Source organism: Elaeis guineensis, chromosome 4, assembly GCF_000442705.2.
Source record: "Elaeis guineensis isolate ETL-2024a chromosome 4, EG11, whole genome shotgun sequence".
NCBI lineage: Eukaryota > Viridiplantae > Streptophyta > Magnoliopsida > Arecales > Arecaceae > Elaeis > Elaeis guineensis.
The window spans coordinates 135,707,052-135,730,783 of NC_025996.2; the positions used below are offsets into that span (position 1 = coordinate 135,707,052).

General features: G+C 38.1%; 2 protein-coding genes across 2 annotated transcripts; one reads left to right on the forward strand and one right to left on the reverse strand.

Annotated features, from left to right (window-relative positions):
- Window positions 1–623: 623 nt before the first annotated feature.
- Window positions 624–4,314, forward strand: LOC105042615 (uncharacterized). The gene is made up of 2 exons (XM_010919898.2): window positions 624–1,184; window positions 4,255–4,314. Exons 1-2 carry the CDS (start codon window positions 624–626, stop codon window positions 4,312–4,314), a joined length of 621 nt encoding a protein of 206 aa, XP_010918200.2.
- A 5,483-nt stretch (window positions 4,315–9,797) lies between these two features.
- Window positions 9,798–22,926, reverse strand: LOC105042560 (aconitate hydratase, cytoplasmic). Its single transcript, XM_010919834.4, has 20 exons — window positions 22,483–22,926; window positions 22,273–22,377; window positions 21,983–22,143; window positions 21,305–21,397; window positions 20,038–20,223; window positions 19,740–19,901; window positions 18,629–18,773; window positions 18,337–18,479; window positions 18,198–18,254; window positions 18,013–18,092; window positions 17,792–17,867; window positions 17,086–17,271; window positions 15,965–16,032; window positions 15,752–15,870; window positions 15,528–15,649; window positions 11,420–11,518; window positions 10,849–11,328; window positions 10,616–10,714; window positions 10,264–10,506; window positions 9,798–10,158 (listed from the first exon to the last, which is right to left on the reverse strand). Exons 1-20 carry the CDS (start codon window positions 22,760–22,762, stop codon window positions 10,084–10,086), a joined length of 2,979 nt encoding a protein of 992 aa, XP_010918136.1. The 5' UTR covers window positions 22,763–22,926; the 3' UTR covers window positions 9,798–10,083.
- Between the last annotated feature and the right edge of the window lie 806 nt (window positions 22,927–23,732).

Consider the following 23,732-nt stretch of genomic DNA (forward strand, 5'->3'; position numbering starts at 1 on the left):
TTTGGAAATTTTTGGATGCCAAGAATTGTGATTGGCGTGGAGATATGGGCGCCCCTCCCTTTGACCTAAACCCTAATCCCTATTCTATGTAAAAGGGGCTCCAATCTTGGATGCCCCATCTTGAATTCCTTTGCTGGTTTTTTATTTTTCTCCAGAGCTCTCTCTCTTTCTCTCTTCCTTCTCTAAGTCTTCTTCTCTTTTGGAGCATCCAAGTTTTTTGAAGAAGAAGAGAGAAATCAGTCTCGAAGATTTTTGCAAGCTAGCACTTCTAAGGAGTCTGATCTATATCAATCTTCGTATGGATGTTCTATAGAGATCAGATGACTTTGTGTGGCTGTGAGTAATCTGAAAGAAAGCCTATCCAAGTGTTGGACTAGCAGAGATCAAGATTTTTCAATTTGATAATGATTTCTAAACTTTCTTGATCATTTTTGTTAGATTTAATGGTTAGATCTACATGGCAGCATCGATTAGATCGATATAAATTTTTATTTTTAGATCTCATATGCATGTTAAATCATATTATATGTCTTGGTATGGTAGTCTAGATTAGATCTTATGCATATAATTTAGATTAACTTATTTAATCTTATAATTTTGCTGCATAAAATTTTTGAAATTGCATGCATAACACTATCGTATGTTTCCTTCAAACCCACCTCGCTGCCTTCTCTGTCCCCTTCCTCCTCCTTGAGGCCTCTGATGCCATTGGTGGTCACATCCATACCAACTCCCTCGATGGCTTCCTCCTTAACTGCAGCTTCCAAATCTTTCTCACTGCCTATCTAGAGGCCCACTGCCTCCTCGACTACCCCTTTCTCCACCTCCATCCCTTCTACTCTGGCGCCCTTGTCTACCATGCCCATCGCTTCCATCGCATCGCCAACCCCTTTCGCTGCTCCCTCCATGCCCTCGCCTCTCTCTCCAACCCCATCGGCTCCCTCCCCAAAAAGTCCCTCATCAACCTCGCCTGCCTCCGAGCCGCCTCCCTCCTTCTCTTCACCCCCAGGTTCTCTATCTCTGCCCGCCTCTATACTATCAGCTTTTCTTCGGCCATCATAGATCGCTTCTTCCGCCCCTTCCTCGCTAGCATTTTCTTTAACGGAAGACCTGCATTGGTGATGGCTGATAGGGGAAGACAGAAGACCGGCTCAATGATGGACGATGGTGGAAGATGGAAAAAGGTATTTTAATCACCCTGAATCCTAATATTCAGATATCAAACAGACACGAACCAGGGGTTAGGGCTCTTTGAGTTGGCGACAAAGTGATGAATGAACAGATGGCATTAAGCTTTATATTTGGACTAATTGACTAAAGTAATTAGCTAAAGCTAACTGGCTAATTGATGGATTGGACGGAACCAATTTGAGTAGAAAACTGGGTTCGGACCAGATATTTGGACTACTGATTAGGCTAGAATTCAGACTCAAGCCTGAACCAAATCCGGACCAGACCAAAGATATGCCCGAGCTCAGCCTGAAAAACGAATGGATCCTATATTTAGACCCAAGCCTGATCTAAATTGTTACAGGTCTAGCCCGAATCTTGACCCAAAGTCGATCTAGCCCGATGGGCCTTGGACCTACTCGAGCCCAATTCCAGCCCTAGTTAATACCTTTATTAAAATATTTAAATAATATTTAATTATTCTTAATTTATTACACCATTCGATATTAATATGTGCATAGTAACAGATAACTAATTTCATATTATAAGGAACACCAAATCCATTATGAAGCTCTATTCCATTTTTAACAACATATTTCTTCTACTATAAACAACAAAAATAAGGAAGCCAGATACTTTGGCCTGAAGTCCAAAGCCCAAGCAAGTATCTGGCCCAAAGCCCAAGTATCAGGCTCTTGGGCTTCGGGCTTAGGAGCTCAAAGGCTAGGCCAGGCCAGGCTGGGCCCTAGCTTAAATCGTTTTAGTTATACCTTGGGCTAATCTTGACCCAACCCACTTAATGAACAAGTCTACCCTACTTAATTTCGGCACATGACCTTGCTACCTTGTGCTACATGGACCACTATTGTTATGCATAATATTTATCTCTCTCACATTATCTCTATATTTCGCTTAGTGCTACCACTCCTATGTTTTAGATAATGCTAACTACGGCTATCTATCCTTTTTAGATTTTGCTTCACTAAAAGCCTCATCCTAAGCTAATAGCTCCTATCTCTTTCCTCCTAGTTTGCATCTTAGATATTCGATCTAAACCTTGATACTTCAACCTGCACCCTTAGTGCTTCAATCTTCATTTTTGATATTTTGATATGCATCCTTTGTATCTTGGCTTACACTTTTACTGTCCAATCCACACTCTAAGTACATTGTGCACTTCGACTAGCTAGGCGAGTAAAACTTAGCCTATTGGTTAAGTATAACTTCGATTTACTGGTGGAGCACTCTAGCTTGTTGATCGAATTTTCACTCTTGATACTTGATTTAAGGTTGACATCCCTTCATAATCTCTTATTGGCCTACCAAGATGCTCCTATGAAAGGCCACTAATGCTAGAGCAGATCCAGTCCGAACTCGGATGCATTCCCACTCCTCTCAAATAAGCTAATATTGTGGCTAGCAGGTTGGATTCTCTTTTCTTTTCTTTTCTTTTTTGCCACGTGCTTTCCTTATCTCATCCTTTTTGTCAGTTCCCCTGGTTAGTCCTAAATGTTGGCTGCCAAGTTGAGTTGATCAAATAAGAAAGAAAGCAATTAATGATAGGTAGATATCTATATTTAATAGATAAAAAATGATAGTTTAAAAATCAGGGATATTTCATCTTGATTCCATCCATCAATTTATACCAAAAATATTAATAAGTCAATTATCTCACTTTCTTATCCTTCACCACATCTATGATTCCTCTTCTCTCAGATATGCATTACACTTGATGGTAGTAGTAAAGAATGAATTTATGCACATGCATATCACATAAATAATAAATATTTACTTCAAGTACTGCATGTAAATAAGAAACTACCTTCTATGATTTCATGCAAGATTTTGAAAATTCAAGCCCTTTAAGCATAAAAAATTCAATTTTTAGCTTTATTACAAATTTCAATTTTCGAAAGTAGGCGAAAATTCAATTTCAATACTAAAAACACTTCAATATACCCAACCATTGTTAATATCAGGAAGTGTCAATATGCTATATAATTCTCTTAGGAAACAGGTTGATGCTAAAATGATGCTACAAATCTTAGGACCTTTTCCATATAAAGTGGCGTGCCACCTGAGTGTTGTAGGGCTAGCTAGCATGAAAAGTTGATTTGCAAAGAAAAAAACAAAATTCACCGAGTGTAGTTTCTCCCCCTCATGCTAAAGCTCTGGTCGAAGATGTAGGTCCATCAGTCCCTACTAATAGCTCACTGGATGTTTCTACTACATTCCCAAAATCAAAAAAAAAAATTTGTTATCAAGGTTTGGAAGTAGGTGATGCCTAGGGGCAATCATGCAGATCAATGGGATCTTTTGCACCTGAATAATACCAAATTCGATGTTGATCAACAAAAGATGCTGGTATTGCATAATTCTTCTGCTTCTATCCACTCTTCTATTGTATCTCATTTGCAAACTATGCTCACTGATAGTAACAATTCTCTTGCACCTGAGTCCGTTCAAGGATTGCCATTACAAACCGAGTCATTGAATGGTATCAGTGTTAAGGGGGTGGAGCTGTAGTTAACTATAGAATAGCATCCTAATTCCCAATAAGGATCTTAACTTGGAACTGATGGAGGGCTTTGAAGCCCTCTTTTAATAATTATGTTAAAATCTTTTGTGGTTACACAGTCATGATGTCTTCTATTTTTTGGAAACTAGGTTGGTCAACTTTGATCACTCTCAACTACCTCAGCTCTTAGATCCTAGGTGGGAATTTTATATAATTCCTTTTATTGGTCTATCTGGAGGTATTATTATTATCTGGAAGAAAAATTTAGGTTAAATAACTTTTTTCCATGTCAATAGGCAAGTCGTATTTGGTGTTTTATCAATGCTTAATGAACCGACCTATTTGGTGGATGTTGCATACACTATTACCGATTATTTTGAGCATCGTCATGTTTGGTCTCAGGTCACTACTATGTTATCTTTAGGTTTTCCTTTACTGCAACTTGGGGACTTTAATTGTATCCTTACTATTGAGGACAAGCATGGTGACCTTTTAAAGCTACTAGCAAGATTACAAAGTTCAAGTCCTTTATTCAATCATGTGCTGTATTTGATTTTGATTTTCAGGGCCCATTGTATACTTGGTGTAACAACTGGCATGGTCTTGCTCGGGTTTGGAAACTTTGATAGAGTATTTGCTTTAGCTAGTTGGTTAGATCTCTATCCCGAGTCTATAATGGTCCACCTTCCATGGTTTGCATCTGATCATTATCCTATGTTACTTTACATACAAAGCACCATTGTCTGAGGTCTTCCATTTAGATTTGAAAAGTTTGGACTAGCTCTGATAATTGTCATCAGATCATTAGGCAAGCTTGGCATTGTAATGGCAATTATGATCATGAATTCAAATTATCTGTGTTATCCAGAATGTGAACAGTGCTCTTTTAAGATGAAGAGGAAGCTAAAAAAATTATTTGCCACTGGCAGAAATCTATATGATTCCATCTATCAGCTTCAAATGTTGGAGGTTTCCTTCAGGGGCTTGTCATCTCATCTTCATGCTTAGCTTCTATCTTTAGTTAGAGAGTATAATTGAAACCTTCATCGACAAGAAATTTTATGGTGCAAAAAATCTAGGGTCTATTGGGATGATGCAAATAATGCATTGTTTCATAAATCTATGGTGTTGTATCGCACATCAAATCGAATCTTGTAGATCCACAAAGATCAAGGGGAGTGGGTGATTGATGTTAAGAGTATTCAGGGCATGTTTATCACTTATTTTCGACATTGTTGGTCAGATTCTGAGGTTCCATCTCTTCATTTGCTGATTATCTCTTCTCATCTTAATATGGATTAGTAGATTATATTGACTAGGAAAGTCACAGAAGAGGATATCTATTGTGTTCTTAAAAGCATGCATCCAGACAAGGCACCAGGGCTCAACGGCTTTTCATCTTTTTTCTTTTAATATTATTGGCCTATCATCAAGATAGAGGTTATTCTTGTTGTTCAATATTTCTTTACTTTTTATACTCTTCCACAATATTGGACAAATACATATATCACCTTGATTCCTAAAAAGCCTAGTCCTCTTCTATCATGTGATTATAGGCCTATCAGCTTATGTAATACTATATATAAAATTATGATTAAAGTGCTAGCCAATCGATTGAAGCTCGAGTTACCTTGCCTAATTTCATAAGAACAAAGGGCTTTCTTGTCTAGTAGGCGTGTTGCGGCAACTTTATGCTTAGCACAAGAGCTTTTGCACTCGTCGGTCAGACATTATGGTCTAAATGCTTCATGATGTTGAAATTGGATATGGAACAAGCCTATGATCGGGTGGACTGGTCTTTCTTCATATAGCTCATGACCCAGTATTGAGTTCTCTGTACAGTTTCTAAGATGGATAGAGCTATGTATTTCTTCCTCTCAATTTGTACTGTTAATCAATGGATCCCCCACCTGTTGGTTTACTGTGTCCCGAGGACTTCATCAAGGGTGTCCATTGTCTCCATATTTATTTATCTTGTGTCCTCAATTTCTTTCTTGTTTGTTGACTTCAATTGTTCAAAGCCGATCTATTGAAAGTTTATAGACTGATTGATGGCCCACATTTCTCTCATTTTCTTTATGCAGATAATTGTATATTAATGACTTATGATAGTGTCACGGATGCAATTTGTTTGGCAGCTATTATTGATGTTTATTTTCTACATTTGGGTCAGCAAGTCAACTATACTGAGTCTCATATTACTTTTAGCCTGACCACATCTTCAAGGGTTAAGTTGGCTATTCGCCAATTATTCCATATATATGAAACTAGGGCTTCGTGGCACTACTCAAGGATACCGATATCTCCTACACCCATCCGAAACTTGGACATTCACTTCTTTATTGACAAAGTTTCCAAACGGATTGCTAATTGGCAATGGACATATTTATCTTTGGCTGGTTGTGCTGTTTTACTTCAATCGGTACTATCCTCCATTCCTTTATTTGTCTTATCAGCTGCTCCGGGGCCATTATCTATTCTTGGTAGAGTTGAGAAGGAATTTTGTGCATTTCTTTGGGGACATTCGGCTGATCGAAGGGGCTTTCATTAGTGAGCATGAGAATAGATCTGCATGCCTAAATCTTATGGTGGATTGGGACTCAAATCTTTAACCCAGATTCATCAATATAGTCTTTGCAAAATTACTGGCCAGTTTTCTTTGGAACCCCATTCCTTCTTGACTTAATTAGTCAAGGCTAAATATAAATTCTATGGTTCCTGGTGGGCATATAAGAAATTCGTGCATTGTTGTTAGCTTGGGCATAAAATATGTGGGCAGGTAGGCTTATTTAATTTCAATTTTAAATGGATCATTGGATGTGGTGAATCTATCAATGTATATACTGACCCATGGATTAATGATCTTCCTCTTAATGCTAGGCCCACCTTTATTAATGTAGCACTACAAAATCTTGACTTAAAGGTAATTGATCTATTGACAGACTCTAGAAAGTGGCACAGTAATGTTTTATAATTTCTCCTCTTCTGAGATGATGATACATACTACAACTTTCTGTTTCTTAGGATTATGGTCTAATCAGAAGGTTTGGAATTCCATTAAATCTACTCATATTTCTCTAAGGGATATTTTTCACTTATTTTATAATTTGCATCAGCCTGGAACACAGTTTCCTTATATATGGATCTGGAAGTTGCCTATGCTGCCTAGGGTAAAAACCTTTTGGTGGAGACTTGGTTGGGAAAAGGTACCTTGTAAGGCATTGCTTGTTTTTTCAGGCATATTATTCTTTCATCCCAGCAGGGTTGTGATTTATGCCCATTACAAATTGAAGATTATAGCCATGCCATTGTTACTTGTTCCTTTTCACATGCTTGCTGGCAATTCTTGTGCCATAATGCGCCTCTTCCTTCCTCTTTGCCAGGACTTATAGACTATTCATCTAATCCTACAGTAGAGAAAGGATTGAGATGTCTAATGGCTCGTGTCGCATGGTTGATATGGCAGGCACGATGTGCCACACTCTTTTCCCAGCTCTCTCCTCAACCGCAGGGTATTTTTAGACAGGTTTGAATAATGTCTAAAATTATCTCTGCACCAGCTACACACTCTCATAGATTGTTACCTCATGGTTCACCACTAGTTTCATTATGCACTAATGTGCCGTGGCAGCAGTAGGGTTGCTCTTCTTTCCCAAATCCTACAACAACTTCTGTTTTGATTATATGGCTACCCCCTCCTATTGGCACACTAAAAGTTACCTTTGATGCATTGGTGACAAAGCACAAAGCAGCAGCCGGTTATATTATAAGAAATTAAAAATGTGACATACTTCTTACTCGAGCTAAATCCTATTGCTCTCTACCTATTCCTTGGGCTGAACTTCTTGCTGCCTGGTTGGATGTTAAAGCAGCGATTATGAATCTCAATGCCAATAAAATCTGGCTTGAAGGTGACTCCCAAATTGTTATATCTCGTTTATCTTCACAAATTGATTCTACTTATGCTAACAATCCTATCATGCAAGATTTGAGAATGTGGAGGACGTTGTGCCCTGTTTTTATTGTTTCTCATACTTATAGAGAGGCTAACCAACTAGCAGATTGCACGGCTAGAATAGCAATGTCAGCTGACTTTATGATTGAAAATGCTTCTGAGCTTAATACCCATGCTCTTCAAATACTTAACACGGATGCTTATGGAATTGCTTCTCAAAGAATGGGATGATGTCACTAGATCCAAGGCTACTGCCTACAATTTTCCTCGCAGGGCTATGAATTTCTCTTCTATTATCATTCAATATTATTATCTCTATGAGTGGACTTATTGCTCGACCTCAAGCTATCGGATTTTGCTCATACTGCATGCTTCCAGACACTTATGTTATAATGCTGCTGACAGATATGGTACTAACAGATTCTTTTTGTTCATGGCCTACATATCTATGCTGACTTTTGGATCAATATATGTCATTCCATTACAAGCTGACTCCTCAAATGTAGTGTGGTGTTTTCTGCTCATGTATATATTGGTGCAGGTTCAGACTTACCATTTTAGTCATACTCCTCAGCAATTTGGTCACGATTTCAACACATCTCAAAATTTAATTGTGAGGCTTCTCCAGACTCTTCTCCTATGCCCTGTTGGGCTGGATTGCATGACTATCCTTTCAAGCCATAACACAAATTGGGTTCCAAAGTACTACCTTCTTTATATGTCACCTATTTCTCAGAATACTGTCAATGCTCCCTCAAGCTCATTGTGTTCTGCCACCCAAAATGTCAACATATGCTGCTTTCTAGCTGCTATAATCACCCTGGCATGTTTTGGTATTTCTGGAGCGCAGCCTCCGATTTCTGATACTACTTTTTGGGTTATCTTCATCTCCATGCTGCTCACTTATGATTTGCTTGGTAGCTTTGTCTGGGGTCTCCACATTAACATATATGTACTTCAATAGGTAATACAGTTTTTTGGATCCTCTGTATAACTGTTCTTTTTTGCTACAATAATACCGTTTGTATGTTTGGAACTGAGCCCTTTTTGTTCTATGATGTCATACTTCGGTTTTGGGGCTCTGCTTTAACTTCTGTCTTCTGACTATAATCGTGAATAAAGTTTCTCCTTCACACACAAAAAAAAAAAGGAAAAAAAAAGAAAAAAGAAAGACATGCATTTAATGCTAACACAATGTAGCACTTAAAATGGTACAAATATTTTTTCGATTATAACACAATTATTTTTTTTCAAAATAATTTTTTAGATACATATACTTATAAATATCTAAAATTATATATATACTCTTATAAATTTATTAATTGTATATATATCCTTCTAGTTATATATATATCTTTATAAATATCTAAAATTACATGTATAATCTTACATATTTATATTTCAATTCGTATGTACCCTTATAAAAGATACACGCGTAGAAAGAAACAACTTATAGAAGGGTAAACATAAAAGAAAAAACTTATAAAAGGGTACACACAGAAATATTAAATTGATGGGGATATAGATGTAATTTTAAATTTGTATAAAGTACAAATAAAGATATATAATAAAAAATTTGCGAGAATGTTCACGTAACTTTAGATATCTATAAAAGTACATACACAGAAACCTTCTTCTCTAAATATAGGTTGTGATGGTACATGTTAGTTGGCAGTAACAATATTTAGGTCCTTGAATGCCTAATCATTCTATGTATGGACTGAATAGGAGGACTACTGAGCGCAGGTCAAAAACTGGAGGAATATGAAATTTAATTAGTGTTGGAAAAAGTAATGCAACCCTTTCAATTGTACAAGCATATGCTGCTTATAAACCACAATAACAAAACAGCAGATAGAACCAGTTGACATGCGGTGAAATAAAGATACAGAAATGAATGAAATCAGAGAGCAACATGCTAGTATGCATAAGAACAATACTTTTAATTACCAAATATGTGACTAGAAATTCAAGCTCTGACTATGTTGATGCCAATGACGACCTTTTGAGAATCAGGTAGCTCAACTAAATAACCCAATTTCTCTTCAAATTCAAAGCTTCCTCATCTAGTACCGATATGATTCTCTATTTACCAATCACATGGAAAATTGCTGGATATAGACATACTGCCATGACAAGAAATATCGACACGTATGACATCAAGATGGTCTGCATTTTGTCTGCAAATAATGAACATGGATCTCATGAAGCACAACCTATGCACCTTGTGCTGTGCATATGAAACATCTCATATTAAGTTAGACATCTCGCATGTCCTTTTCCTCCCGTCATGCTCTTTTATTTCTTGGGCGGGTTTGAATAAAAAAACCCAAGACTCCAGAACACAAACTGTGTGCCTCAAGGCACAAAACTGAAACACCTTGGATGAACAATATTGTTATACAAGATCATATCAAATAATGTCCAGACATTATTTGATCTAATGCTTCGCATTGATCAGATTCCTAATGACAAATGGCAGAATTCCACCATGATTGTAATATGCCAGTTCAACCTGTATCAACAAGAAGCCTTGTGAATAGATGCACAACCTCCAAACATGGCAGTAATTAGCAAAAATTGTTAGTAACATGTATTTCACTAGCAATTCTTTTCATACCTCGGTATCAAAGCGGACAATGCATGTAAATGACTTGCCATTATCTGTCACAACTGTGACATCTTGACCAGGTTTGATGTCACTCACACTGCTCGGAAGGTTAATGGTGTAACGTTCATGGCCTGTTAAGCCAAGGGTCTCAGCATCTTCACCAGGCTTAAAACATAGTGGAATTATTCCCATGCCCACAAGATTACTACGGTGGATTCTCTCGAAGCTCTTGGCAATCACTGCTTTCACACCCTGCAACCGACCATTTAAAAATATGCCAATTATATGCATGGTAGGTAAAGACAAATACCCAGAGACTTCTTTTCCTGCAAACGAAGAAAGGAATATATAAGATATTTACCAGAAGCATTGGCCCCTTTGCGGCCCAATCACGAGAACTTCCACTTCCATATTCCGCACCAGCCAAAATGACCGTGTCATGCCCCTCACTTTTGTACCTCTGTTCACAATGCATAATTACCCAAATAATGCATTTTGCAAAATATTAGAACTACAGCAACAATTAATACAAAAATTTAATAATGATTAATGACATCCTAAAAATTAACTACAGAGAGGATTTGTACAAGTTACCAATGCAGCGTCAAATACAGATAGTTTCTCCCCTGTAGGAATGTGAATTGTTTTAGGCCCTACTTCTCCCTTCAAAAACTTGTTCACAAGGCGAATGTTGGCAAATGTTCCCCTAGCCATCACTTCATCATTACCACGGCGGCTACCATATGAGTTGAAGTCTCTCCTTTCAACACCGCGATCCATCAAAAACTTGGCAGCAGGGCTATCTTTGTGAATGCTTCCAGCTGGTGAAATGTGGTCCGTTGTGATACTATCTCCAAAGTTCAGCAAGCAATATGCATCCTTCACAGGATGTGGACCAGGAGGAGACATGGTCATGTCCTTAAAATAAGGAGGCTCGTGAATGTATGTTGACGAAGGGTCCCATGTGTAGAGTGTGCTGGATGGCACTGATAGCTGATTCCACATGGGATTTCCTTTGGTAATTGCTTCATATGTACCCTTAAACATGTCTGGAAGCACACTGGATTGCACAACCTGAAGTTCAAATCTCAAAAAATTTGAAGCCTATGTTAGTTTCTGATGAGTCATCTTGGCATAAACAGAAAGCAATGGCTGAATAGCTTACATTTGCTATCTCTTCATTGGATGGCCAAATATCCTTGAAGTAAACCTTCTTTCCATCTTTTGATGTACCTATAGGTTCTGTTTCAAAATCAATATTGACCTGCAAAGTAACTCTTGCTTAGTTAAGGCATATATATCTGAATTTTAGGATCCTGAAAACCTAACACTCCCTGCCTTACTATTAACTTCAATTAGAATCAGAATAGAGGGGGAGTACTTTCTAAGAAAAGTAAACAGCATCAGGCAAACTAGAAGTTTAGACAATTTAGTAACATAGGTAGGATTCATGATTCCTGTATGTATTGATTACTGCTGGCCAAAGTACAACTGTTATACTGCCTATCAAACTCATGATATAGAGAAATGGTTATGAAAATCAATATCACAATTATAAGCTAGCAACTAAAAAAAAAAATGTTTAGAGAAGATACATATTTTTTTACTCATCAACAAACAAAAGTTTTCGGAAGCATCAAAAACCCAGATGCCAGATCATATGTTCAAGAAACAAGCTAACATATACATTGATTAATAGCTACACTAATGTATGTTCATGCTATAGATGATTTATGATGTAGCTAGTGGTCTTATCTTATATTAATTACAGGCTAAGATTTGATTGTGCATTCAGGTAGAAGTAGGACTGGCTTGTGATATATTCACCACAAAGAAAAATGGGCCATTCTATATAACAGACACAAGATCTCATACCGTGACAGAAACAGGTGCCAGAACATCAAAAACCACAAATTCTGTAGAGCATATATCGTATTCTCAATATAGTATCACATGACTGTCTAATCATCACTATACAATGTGGATACACGTTAGATACACATGTCCGCCAAGTCATAGTTGACAATTTAGATGGAAACTAAATTTAGAATTTTGTTTTAATGTGGATTCCTCTTCTCAAGTGGTTCCAGTAAATTTATTCTTCCTTTCATATTGCTTTGTTTTGAAGAATTTCATTCATATTTCTTCTCTCTCTCTCTCTCTCTCTCCAACCATCCATCCATCTCTCTCTCTCTCTCCCCCCCCCTCCCTCTCTCCTTGCCAAACAATTTCATGTGTCCATCATCTTGTTGCATGCCTACCCACTTACCGAAATTTGCATCATGTGCTTGTGATAAAATAAAGCTTAGGACCCAATTAGTGGCTTCACAACACCTAGTTCATTATTACACAGTTCATGGTGCAGTCTATGGGGAAGAAATACATGTGTTCTTATAGTCATAAGGTAATTCCAAACTGTGCTTGTAGTCATAAGGTACTAAAAAAGACAGATAAGTTATTACCGTGATTGGACCAGCTACTTTGTACAATTACAACACTGGACATTACGAGGACACAAGGCCACTAGACACCATTTTCCTACAATTGGTTGCATAAGATTATAACAAAAAGGAAATAATAACACACATAATGTAGTTATTTCAATATTACAAAGTTTCGTGATCCAGTGCTTAAGAATTAGGACCACAAATAATATTGTTCACGCTGAAATAGATTTGACATCTGGATGGATCTGAATATTCTCCACGACTGAAAAGTGTGAAAGGAAGTAAAAAAAGGGTGACGGGATATATAGAAGATTGTCAGTGGAGGAGATATATCTGGATCCTCTCAACCCCACCACAATAAGAAGATCCCTTTTGAAACTTTGGGTTGCATTAAGATTATAATGGAGAATGAAAAAAGAAAACACATACAATGCAGCTTTTCAAATATTAGTAGGTTGCTAATGCAGCACTTCAGTGTTAGGCCACAAATTTTTAGTTACATGCTGAAACAGATTATCACATCTGGATGGATCTAAATTTGTTTTTGTGACAGTCAGAAAAATGTGTGCGTGCGTGCGTGAGAGAGAGAGCAAAAAAATGTGTGCGTGCATGCGTGCGTGCGTGTGTGTGTGTGTGAGAGAGAGAGAGAGAGAGGTGGAAAAGGCAAAAATAAGAGATCATTGGAAAAGATGCAGATGCATCTAGATCCCCCCCTCCCCCCCCAACAAAAAAGAAAAAAAAAAAGACACAAACACAAAAGAGAGCAACCAAAAAAAAAAAAAAAAAAGAGGAGAGAAGACTCCTCTTTGAGACCGACTATTCATATTCCAGTGATGGCCTTCTTGTAACACTTCCTCAATCTGTCACTCTGTTTAATGGCAATCACTTTAAATCCCAAGGGCCCCATCCTCTGCTTCCAGACAGAATCATGATTGCATCTTTTGCACGAAAGAAGGTCATGCCTTCCTTAACACTGACGACCATTGGATTGTCCACTGCTTGCTTTGAGATCTGTGCAGATGGATAAATGACAGAGCATGGAGAGCTTTGAGATATGTGCAGTGGACAATCCAACAGTCCCCGGGCATGAGGGCATATCCTTCTTTCATGCAAAGGAGACAACCAGTTCCTTCCAAATATGGGAACTTGCCGCATGCCACTCCGCTAAAACTCGGTCAAATGTTGTTTTTTTACAATTTCCGTCCACACCTGACCAGATAAAGAGACCAAAAAATAAAACTTCTTAAACAATCTCACCATTTGCCTAAAACCCTCAAATTTCTGCCTATCTTCTTTGTCAAGTAGTAACAGAGAACCTTGATCTCTCTATGTGGTATTCTTCCTACCTTTTTTTTCTCTCAGATATTCTTCCTCATAGCGAAGGTTCGCCATCTCAACAATGACCCTGTACCTGGTACCATGCTATTACAGTGTACACGAACGTGATTTGATACCGTACCGAATGTTGGTATAGTACGAGACACCGTACCAATACAGTATGGCATGCCCCATATAGGGCTGTACGGCAAATCATGCTTATAGCTATAGAGTGCAAAGTTGCCTCCCCTACTTCTGCTTGCCCAAGTTCCTCAATATAAGTATTAGGGAGTGCAATTGCCTGAATAACTGCATCAGTTTTTTTGGAACATGTTGTAAAATATCTCACTAGAATATGTGATGTTATCTTAAATGGGAACAAGTTTTGTTGCTATTACCTTACAGAATCATGTTTTTAATTACTTTTACCAAATGCTGATGCATCTATTCATACCTCCGTTCTTTCATATTTTCAGAATACATGCCAAGTCTTTGGATACATAATAGTAGACTAATAGCTATCTCATAATCTCTTGAAATGCATTGTTTTCTATGATGTCATGTTTGAAATTGTTGTCCTTCATTTTAACCCTGCCAAACTATTTGATTCCTTATTTTCAAGAAAAGAATCAATTAGCTCGCCATGATATAGAAAAGTTTAATTATTATGCAAATCATATATTACATCCGGCATACATTATTGAATAGATAAATTATTATTAAGAAATTTGGCCCCACAAGGGCATGAATCGTGGTTCTGCCCCTGATGAAATGCCATTCAAATCACTTGAAAAACAAGTATCATGGCCTAAAGCTTTCCTAATGCAACCTAGACATAAAATAGGGAATTTAGGTAATAATTCTACTCATGTTAGGGCAGAAAAACCAAGGGCCTGTTTGGTGGGTACTTGTAAACATAGGTCTTGCCAAGGCTATAATCCAATGCTTTGGTAGTTGTACTGGCCCAACCCATGAATTCCATGGGATTTTGGGCCCAGCCATCCAAATAGGCCCTAAATGAGAGGAGAAAACCTAAAAGCTAATATGAAAACTGCAACAAGTTTAATAAATAAAATCCTAAATTGGAACTGAATTTAGCCATCTAAATTCCTAATTTTATCAGTCAATGAACAAATAATTGGCCCAATTGTGGTGGTTGCTGATTTTATTGGTCGTACACAGTTCCTTCCTATAGTGCTTCTATAGAGGAATGTTTCGTAATTGTAATCATCAGCAACATAAATAGCAGTACCATGTCTATGGGGGCATAAAATATGAAACCAAGGCGCTTTAAACAGAACTCAGTTGATGACATATCCAGAAATTTTATAAGCTGCCAAGTAAATGACTCATTTAATTAAATGGCTAACGAGAATGTAAGATAACCAGAATTGCATAAATTAGTGAAAAAACAAGCCAAACATCCTTAATCGCAGCTAAAAATGAGCGAGCATTCCATTCACCAGTATACTAGCACAAAATGGCAGAAGAACTTCTATGATTACATACCGTTCCAGCAAGAGCATAAGCTACCACCAAAGGAGGGGAAGCAAGATAATTTGCTCTAGTTAAAGGATGTACACGTCCCTCAAAGTTTCTATTCCCAGATAACACAGCTGCAGCAACGATGTCTGAAAATACACAAGCAACTTCAGAACTACATGTACATGAACATGTTCTACTAAACAAAGATAGGACAATGAACTATGCCAATCAATAAACAGATACATTACCATTCTCAGAGATAGCAGCTGATACTGTTTCATCAAGGTCACCAGAATTCCCAATGCAGGTTGTGCATCCATACCCAACAATATTGAATCCGAGCTGATTTAAATACTTCTGCAAACCACTGCAAAGGCAGAACCCAGCATGTAAGGCTAGGCACACTAGAGAAATTAAAATTTGACATATAATTCTCTGCTTTACCATCTTCAAAAAAATACCTCTTTTCCAAGTATCTGGTCACAACTCCAGAACCTGGAGCGAGACTTGTCTTGATCCATGGCTTTACCTGATCCACAATGACAAAAAGCATTAGTACAGCCAGGGAACAAATTCTGTGGGATCTGCTAATAGATATTTGAAATTTGTAAATGCAAGCAAACATTCTCCTATTTGACAATTTGCTTGAGTATAGCATACATGAACTATCAACTTTGCCATTTAATCCATATATAGGTGCCAACAAGGAACAAAACTGTTAGGTATAAATACATAATCAACTATGTGAAGAAAACAGCCAACCAAAATTCCAGCAAACAACCAGATAGCAAAGTATTAGGGAAAAAATTCAGGAAGAGACATCATTTTTACCATTTGCCTGCTAAATTACTTGATAGAAGCATAGAAACTGGAAGGAAGCAATTAATGATGACCATGTTCAACTTATGTTAGTTGTTTGCTAACATATGTTGGATCACATATATTTTCATTGTTTTGTTTTCCATTCTTTCAATTGTATGATAACGTCTATGAGTTTTATCATATACTCATCCTCTAGAGCTTATCCTTGGTGCACTGTTACATTGATAGACTGAAATGCATGAGAGATTTTTCACCATTAATCACAGTATGGATGTGACAGAATACCTACAGACTTATTAGTACAATCTTAACTGATCAGCCTTAGGCAAGAAACTGCAGCGAAAAGGGTTGCCATGCCATTAGACAATAGTTGCTGTTGTCAGTATGTAATTTAATATCCGGGCTTGTTCAAAACGCTGGGCTCTTAAAAATATGAAAGCAAACAGATTGTAATGTCATCAAAGTAAAATGTTTTGGATAGCACACATCTGCAACAGCTAATATCAGAAAGATGACGTGTCTGTATATGATAGTTGTTTTTCCACTAAAGCAAATGGAAGAAAATATGCATACATTATCTCATTCTTATGAGGTGTTTTCGCCATTATCATATTATGCTACTGTCCATCTGAATAAAACTAAATGAACCCATATGCTATGCGGTCAACAAGACTTTGATATTGAAGTCCCAATCACCTGGAGAAACTTGAACAAAAACTAAAAGATACACCATGCTAAAATGTGGAGGGTAGTGTTCAACCTCAAGTCCCAGTTCACAAGCCTTCTTTGCAACCAATGCAGCTCCAAGCATTACACTAGGATTTGATGTGTTTGTGCAGCTGGTGATGGCTGCTATGACAACATCACCATGCTTTATCTGAGCTGGCATCCCATGGAAAGAAAACTCTGCAACTTTATTTTGGGTTTCTTTTGGCACAGCAAAGCCCTGGAACATCATGTCAGATCAACATTATAAAACACGATGATTTTCCAACCTAAATTGCAAATATTGTGCATATCCCTTTATTCTTATAAAATTATGTATCAAAAAATCCTCTACAACAGATTTGTGATAGTAAGTGCATGATAATAATGAAACAAAGTACACATGGGCCATCTGCAAGACAATTCACATAAAGTATATAACACTTTCAATTTACATGTGTGGTCACCCATGGGTGCACGCACAGATGCAAACACATGGGGAGAGAGGGAGAATGTATATCTCATCCTTAGGTTCCTGTTAACAATTGTGTGGACATAATGAGCAAAGCATTGTTTGCCGAAACACATTAACAAGAAAACCACATTAGCGATCCAGTTAGAACAGTATGGTATAGCTTAAGACAAGGTGATATTGATGCTTTCTAGGCAGCGAACATAGACACAATGACATCCATTAACAATGACAGCAAGTTTCTGTGCTGTAACCATAGGGGAAAAAGACAAAATACCAGTCATCTTACCTTGAATCCTACTTTGTTATCTAAGCATGAATGCCAATCTGCTTTCATTTCCTTCAAGGGAACTCGATCATGAGGTCTGCCAAGCAGATTATTCCAGAAAAGTGGTCAATACAAGAAAAAAGGAGATTTACTTAACTTAAGCTTGCAAACTAGTAACTCTCCGCTAGTCCCAAAAAAAAAAAATCCACATTAAACAAAAGGAAAAAAAAAAAGATCCTGACCTTTTAGGTCCTGATACACATGGTTCTACCTCTTCCAAATTCAACTCTAGATAAGATGAGTACACTCTTTCTGTTTGGGGCTGAGTTCAGAAATTAAACCTCATTCAGCAAGTATGCATTACAAGATAGACAAACTAAATCAAATTAAACCAGCTATCATTTTAACATCAGAAGTGTAGAGGTACCTGGCTATAGTCAATAAACATCTTATTAGCCCGCAAATAGGACTCAATCATCGCGACCTAAAAGTTATCAAGATAATTATTATCCATTGAAAAAAACAGTTTGTGATAATATCAATTGCAGAAGGTAACAATGATTTACAGTGTCATCACTTCTGCCAGTCAGTTTCAAGTATTGCAGTGAGACATGATCAACTGGGAAGAAACCCATTGTTGCTCCATATTCAGGAGACATATTTGCGATAGTTGCACGGTCTGCAAGAGATAGTTCACTCATGCCTTCCCCTGTATATAAGTTATGTAAGTGATTAAAGACATTAGTTAAATGAGCACAAACACAGTGAATAATGCTGAAAACATTTGAAATAATTGCAAAAACAATCTGAAGATAAGACTTTTGAAGAAGTAGGGAACAGATTGGTTCACCCATTTACCATAGAATTCCACAAACTTTCCAACAACACCATGCTTCCGAAGCATTTGTGTTACTGTCAAAACCAAGTCGGTGGCTGTCACACCATTTTTCAACTTTCCAGATAATTTGAAACCAACAACTCCAGGCAGCACCATACTCATTGGCTGCACTAAGAGGAAAGTACAAATTATAGTGATAAACTGCAAGATTTTTGGTGATCATCGCTGGGGATGGGGAAAGAAAACAGGAAAAAAAAAAGGGGTGCATCCATAAACAAAAAACAGTAGACAAGCATATCCAGACATTGTTTACCCTGAAAAGTTCAAGGGTTTACAGGTGAGGTAAGACATCAAATTTCAAGACAACAAATTGCAAATAAATATGGTGACCAAAAATGTGCAAACAGGTACCAAATAAAAAATTGATTGAGGTAGTGATGTGGCTCCACTGTGATTCTTTTCATAAATGCATGGAAGTTACTACCCCTTGACATACATGGGGAAGTTACGTAACCTTTTTAAAGCTGACCTTGTGACCCCACTTATTGGGCTGTTTGCTAAACAACCTTTCCAACACTTTTTTAACCCGTTTACACATTGCTTATGAAGATGTTGGAATTTGAAGGTGAATGTTCTGCAAAGGAGGATGTTTCAATCTGAAGCAATCAATTATGTGGTTATTTATTGATTTTTAGGAGCTTTTTAATCTTCCTACTGTTTTAGCTCTCTTGGGTAGAGAAATATTTGTGTGTGTGTGTGTGTGTGTGAGAGAGAGAGAGAGAGAGAGAATGCCAAATATTTTTGCATATCATCTCCGTGTCATGAAATCCTTATAAATAAGGAAGGGTTACATTTTCAGACATCAAAACTATCGTTCAGTTATTTTACAGTTGCAATGTAGGCAAAGGCAGTTAATGGTTTAAGATGTGCAGTGGATAGAGAAAAGAACGATTAGCCATTTAGAAACATTCCAGAAGGATATAAAATTTTTATGCATGCACTAACACACAAAAAAACCAACAGAGAAAGAAAAACTGATGATTTGTCAAAAATATGAAGGCGAGAATAGTGATTGCAAGCATAGAACATGCTGAGAATAGTGTTCAATGGCTAAAAAGTAACTTTATTTACCTGACCAAGCATTGCAGCTTCTGCTTCTATTCCACCCACTCCCCAACCAGCAACGCCTAATCCATCGATCATTGTCGTGTGCGAGTCAGTGCCTACCACACTGTCAGGGTATAGAATCCCCCCATTGTTAAACACAACACGGGCAAGGTATTCCAAGTTGACCTACAAAATATCATTTCAGAACTTTATGCAAGTAATAGAAAGAAAGAATTATCATCTTAAGATTACATGTTATAAATCATAGCATTAAAATCAGATCAGCTGCTCCACACTCTTCAAATTAATAAAGTACAATTACCTGGTGGACGATACCAGATCCTGGTGGAACAACAAGCATGTTATGGAATGCATTGGATCCCCACTTCAAGAATCCAAATCTTTCCTTATTGCGCTGAAATTCAAGTTCCATATTTGCCTGAACTGCATTTTCTGACCTTGCCACATCAACCTGCACTGAGTGATCGATAACAAGATCCACAGGAACCTGCATGGAAAAACTTTCAAGTCTTAAATTGTACCTATAGGACAAATTGGAATGAGAAGAAGTAAATCACATCAATAAATATGTATGCTACCAAAATACACCATTTTCTTGCTAGTGTTTTCTCAACCTCTTGCTTATACAAATCATTAATCAAATGAACAGTGCTAGTAAGCTCAATGTTATTCTGTTCCCCCATTTTTAGACTTTTTTTTTGCTACATATCACTAACAGCATATGTGAATATACCCCTTAGACTAAAAATTTCTTTCAATTCTGCAATTTTGAACAACAAAATTTCAGGACAGGTGAATGAATTGACACAATCGACAAATCAATGGCTTCAGATGCACCAAACTAGACAAGGTTGAATAGGCATGACGGTACTGGTGACCATGCAACCACATCCAACAGCAACTACCATACAAACACCATCATCTGAGTCTAAGAACTCAAGCAATAGAATAGGGGTTCTCATGCAGCAGACTTTAGTTCTACTCTAACCCCACCTCAGGTGGGTTTTATAATTTTATAATTTTTGCATAATTATTTTATAATTATAATTTATAATTTAACAAACGCATATTTTATAATTTTTGTATCCTAATTACTGCATAGAATTTCAGATAACCAGTTTTAACTGTCAAATGATAGGAGTACAAGTGAGCCTTCAAGACTGAACAAACTCCCAATCCCCATGTCCCACATTTTATTTGGTAAGATTAAGATCCACAAAACCAAGCATCCAGGGCCAACATCACCATGTTGCCAAGTAATTACTCTTTCTTAACAAAAATCTTAGCTGTCCGTGTAGCAAATAGCAGAAATAACCAGCAAATCATCCTTGAATTTGCAAATAAAATATATTAAGTTTTATGGAAGGTTTAGTAATTGACGAGGTCTTCTTTATACTAAAAAGAAAGTATCAAAATAAAGTATCTTTCCACCCAAAAAAAACAAATACATCATATCAGAACAGACAAGTCCAAGAAAAACAAAATGTAGTGTAAATATCTAACTTAAATCTGGATTGCTTGCAATTACTTTTAGAATATACATGTGAAGCAGCACAACATATACTTACCAATGGGTTGATTTTATTTGAATCACTGCCTAGTTTATTCATAGCATCCCGCATGCATGCAAGATCAACAACAGCTGGAACACCAGTGAAATCCTGACAGAAAAGTTAATAAAACACCAGAGCACTTTTGTTAAGTACACAGAACGGAAGTGGTATAAAATAAACAGACCAAGAATTTCAAACGAAATACAGAGCATTAACTACAGCGCTGTCACATATCCTTTAAAGAAAAAATAGTATAAGAATTTCCTAACAAATGAGACAGTTTTGCTGAATTGTAATATAGCAATAAATGAAGCGTGACTAGACCCCGTAAAGGGGAAAAAAAGGAAGAGGTCAACCTTTTTGACAAAGACAATACAACAGAACGAGAGTTTGGAGTTTATATAATTGTTCATTTAGGTCCTTTTCATGTATCTACCAATCAAAGAAGAGCACAGATATTTCTATCAAGAATTCATTTGTTTCCCTTGGAATTTTCCATGAGAAAAAAAGGGAACGATGAGACTTGCAAAGAAGAAAAGAGGCAACTTAAAAAACAGTAAAGAAACTTTATTTAAAAACCAAAACATCGAATTGAAGCAGAGTAATATGATGACTCCTTAATAAACTAGTGAAAATCAAAAAAATACTCCAGATTGAAAGAGGAAAAAGGATCAAGTAGAGAGAGATAAGTACCTGAAGGAGGACACGTGCAGGCTTGAAGGGAATCTCGACTTGCTTTGCGGCACTGTTCTCCCAGTCCAAGATCTTCTCCACATCCTTCCCTGTCACCTGGAACTCGTCACAGTTCCGGATCGCCGATTCCAAAAGAATCCTTATAGAATACGGAAGCCGATCTAAAACACCACCATTTCCCAATTTCGTCCAATCGTAGTATCAGAAAGTAAATCTTTTTCGACAGAAGACAACAAAAAAAAAAAAGGAAAAAGTAAAGTTGGCATCAGATTCCCCAATAAAAGACTCACCGATCCGAGGATCATTCAGCGCAGGCAAGCTGTAGTATTTCCCGAACTCGCCTCCTCCAGGCTTGGAGAGGGAGCTCAAGATGCTCTCATACGAGTTCCGGGTAGCTATCGACCAAGAAACGCATCAAGGACCAAAAAACAATCAGACCAGATCAGATCTATCTCAAAACCGATTCAAGAAACAGTTCTGGAAAAAGACAGATTAGATACCCATGGTGGCGAAGCGGCGCTCGAAGCGATCGGCGACGGCGGCGGAGGAGCGGATCTGGGCCCTGTGGCTGAGCGGCGACCGCCAGTCCCCGAAGTGGCGAGCGAACGACGAAAAAGGCAACGGCGGAGAAGAAGATCTAGGGTTAGGATTTGAAGGGGAGGAAGAAGAGGAAGGTGGAGGCGAGGTTAGGTGGGAAGAGGACTTTGCGGCGGCGGCGGAGAGGGAGAAGGAAAGGCGAGAGTACGATGATCGGGTAAGGGCCCCAGCTATGACAGTCATGAGGCCTATTTAAAGTTAAATTCGGGGTTAAGAGAAATACGGCGTCGAGTATAACGATTATATGACAGGAATATATTAAAGAACAGAAATAACCACAGAGAAGAGAAGGGGGGAGAGAAAAAGAGAGAGGAGGCGAGGTGAGGGAGAGGGAGGATGGTGGGATTTATAATGGCGGAAGAGAGATGCAGCGAGAAGAGGGGAGAGGAACGGAGACGAGACAGCGACGCGTGGTGGGAGCGCGCCCCGCGGGTTTCGGGGCCTCTGACTTACCGCGAAGGCGCATAGGTCTGTGCGCCGCCCTGGGGTGCTCATGTTGCCATAAAAAAAAGGTGAGACACAAAACGTGGCCAACCTGAAAGAACGCCCAGCTTTGATGTAGCCATGGAGTCCACGTTGCGAGGGTCCCAGCATCCAGAAGAGAAGAAATTATTGGTTGGAGGGTGCAGAAGTGGGTTCCCGGTTCTGTTTGTGTTTTGAGGGCTGTATTCTAGGCATTTGTTCATCTCCGAGAAGGATGCTACGAGGCCCATCCAGATTACCAATCCAAACAGAAACGTGGTAATGGAATTCTTGGTTATATGATTTGGGCCTCGTAGCTTGGCTCTAAGAAACAGCGACGGTGGCGTCCACGTTATATGTAACGTGGCGTTGCCAGATATTCCCTTCTCGGAGACGTCTCCTAGATGTGAACTCCCCTCCAGAAAAATGGCAATTATTTAAGAGGATTGATGAATTAACCTGCCTTTTTCAAAAAAATACGCCTGTTCCGAGTTCCTCTCGCTGCACGTGGGAAACTTACAAGGCAAGGACTAAGCATAAACGGAGTTCAACAGGAATGTTTGGTGTAACTGTATCACGTACATCGTCCCGGAATCTGGACCGGGTTTGCAGCGAGTGGGCCCAAACTGGATGGTCTCGAAGGTGCCACGTTGACTTGACTTTTCGCGCAAAGGACCAGGCTGGATGCTGA

What these genes read in the sequence shown, in the direction of transcription:
- LOC105042615 (XM_010919898.2), top strand. Translation starts at nt 624, where the DNA reads ATGCATAACACTATCGTATGTTTCCTTCAAACCCACCTCGCTGCCTTC. An exon ending in ATGGTGGAAGATGGAAAAAG is followed by an intron (nt 1,185 to 4,254) that starts GTATTTTAATCA and finishes TTTGATTTTCAG; the next exon opens with GGCCCATTGTATACTTGGTG.
- LOC105042560 (XM_010919834.4), bottom strand. Translation starts at nt 22,762, where the DNA reads ATGACTGTCATAGCTGGGGCCCTTACCCGATCATCGTACTCTCGCCTT. An exon ending in GATCTGGTATCGTCCACCAG is followed by an intron (nt 19,902 to 20,037) that starts GTAATTGTACTT and finishes GATATTTTGTAG; the next exon opens with GTCAACTTGGAATACCTTGC. An exon ending in CTTATGCTCTTGCTGGAACG is followed by an intron (nt 11,519 to 15,527) that starts GTATGTAATCAT and finishes GTTACTTTGCAG; the next exon opens with GTCAATATTGATTTTGAAAC.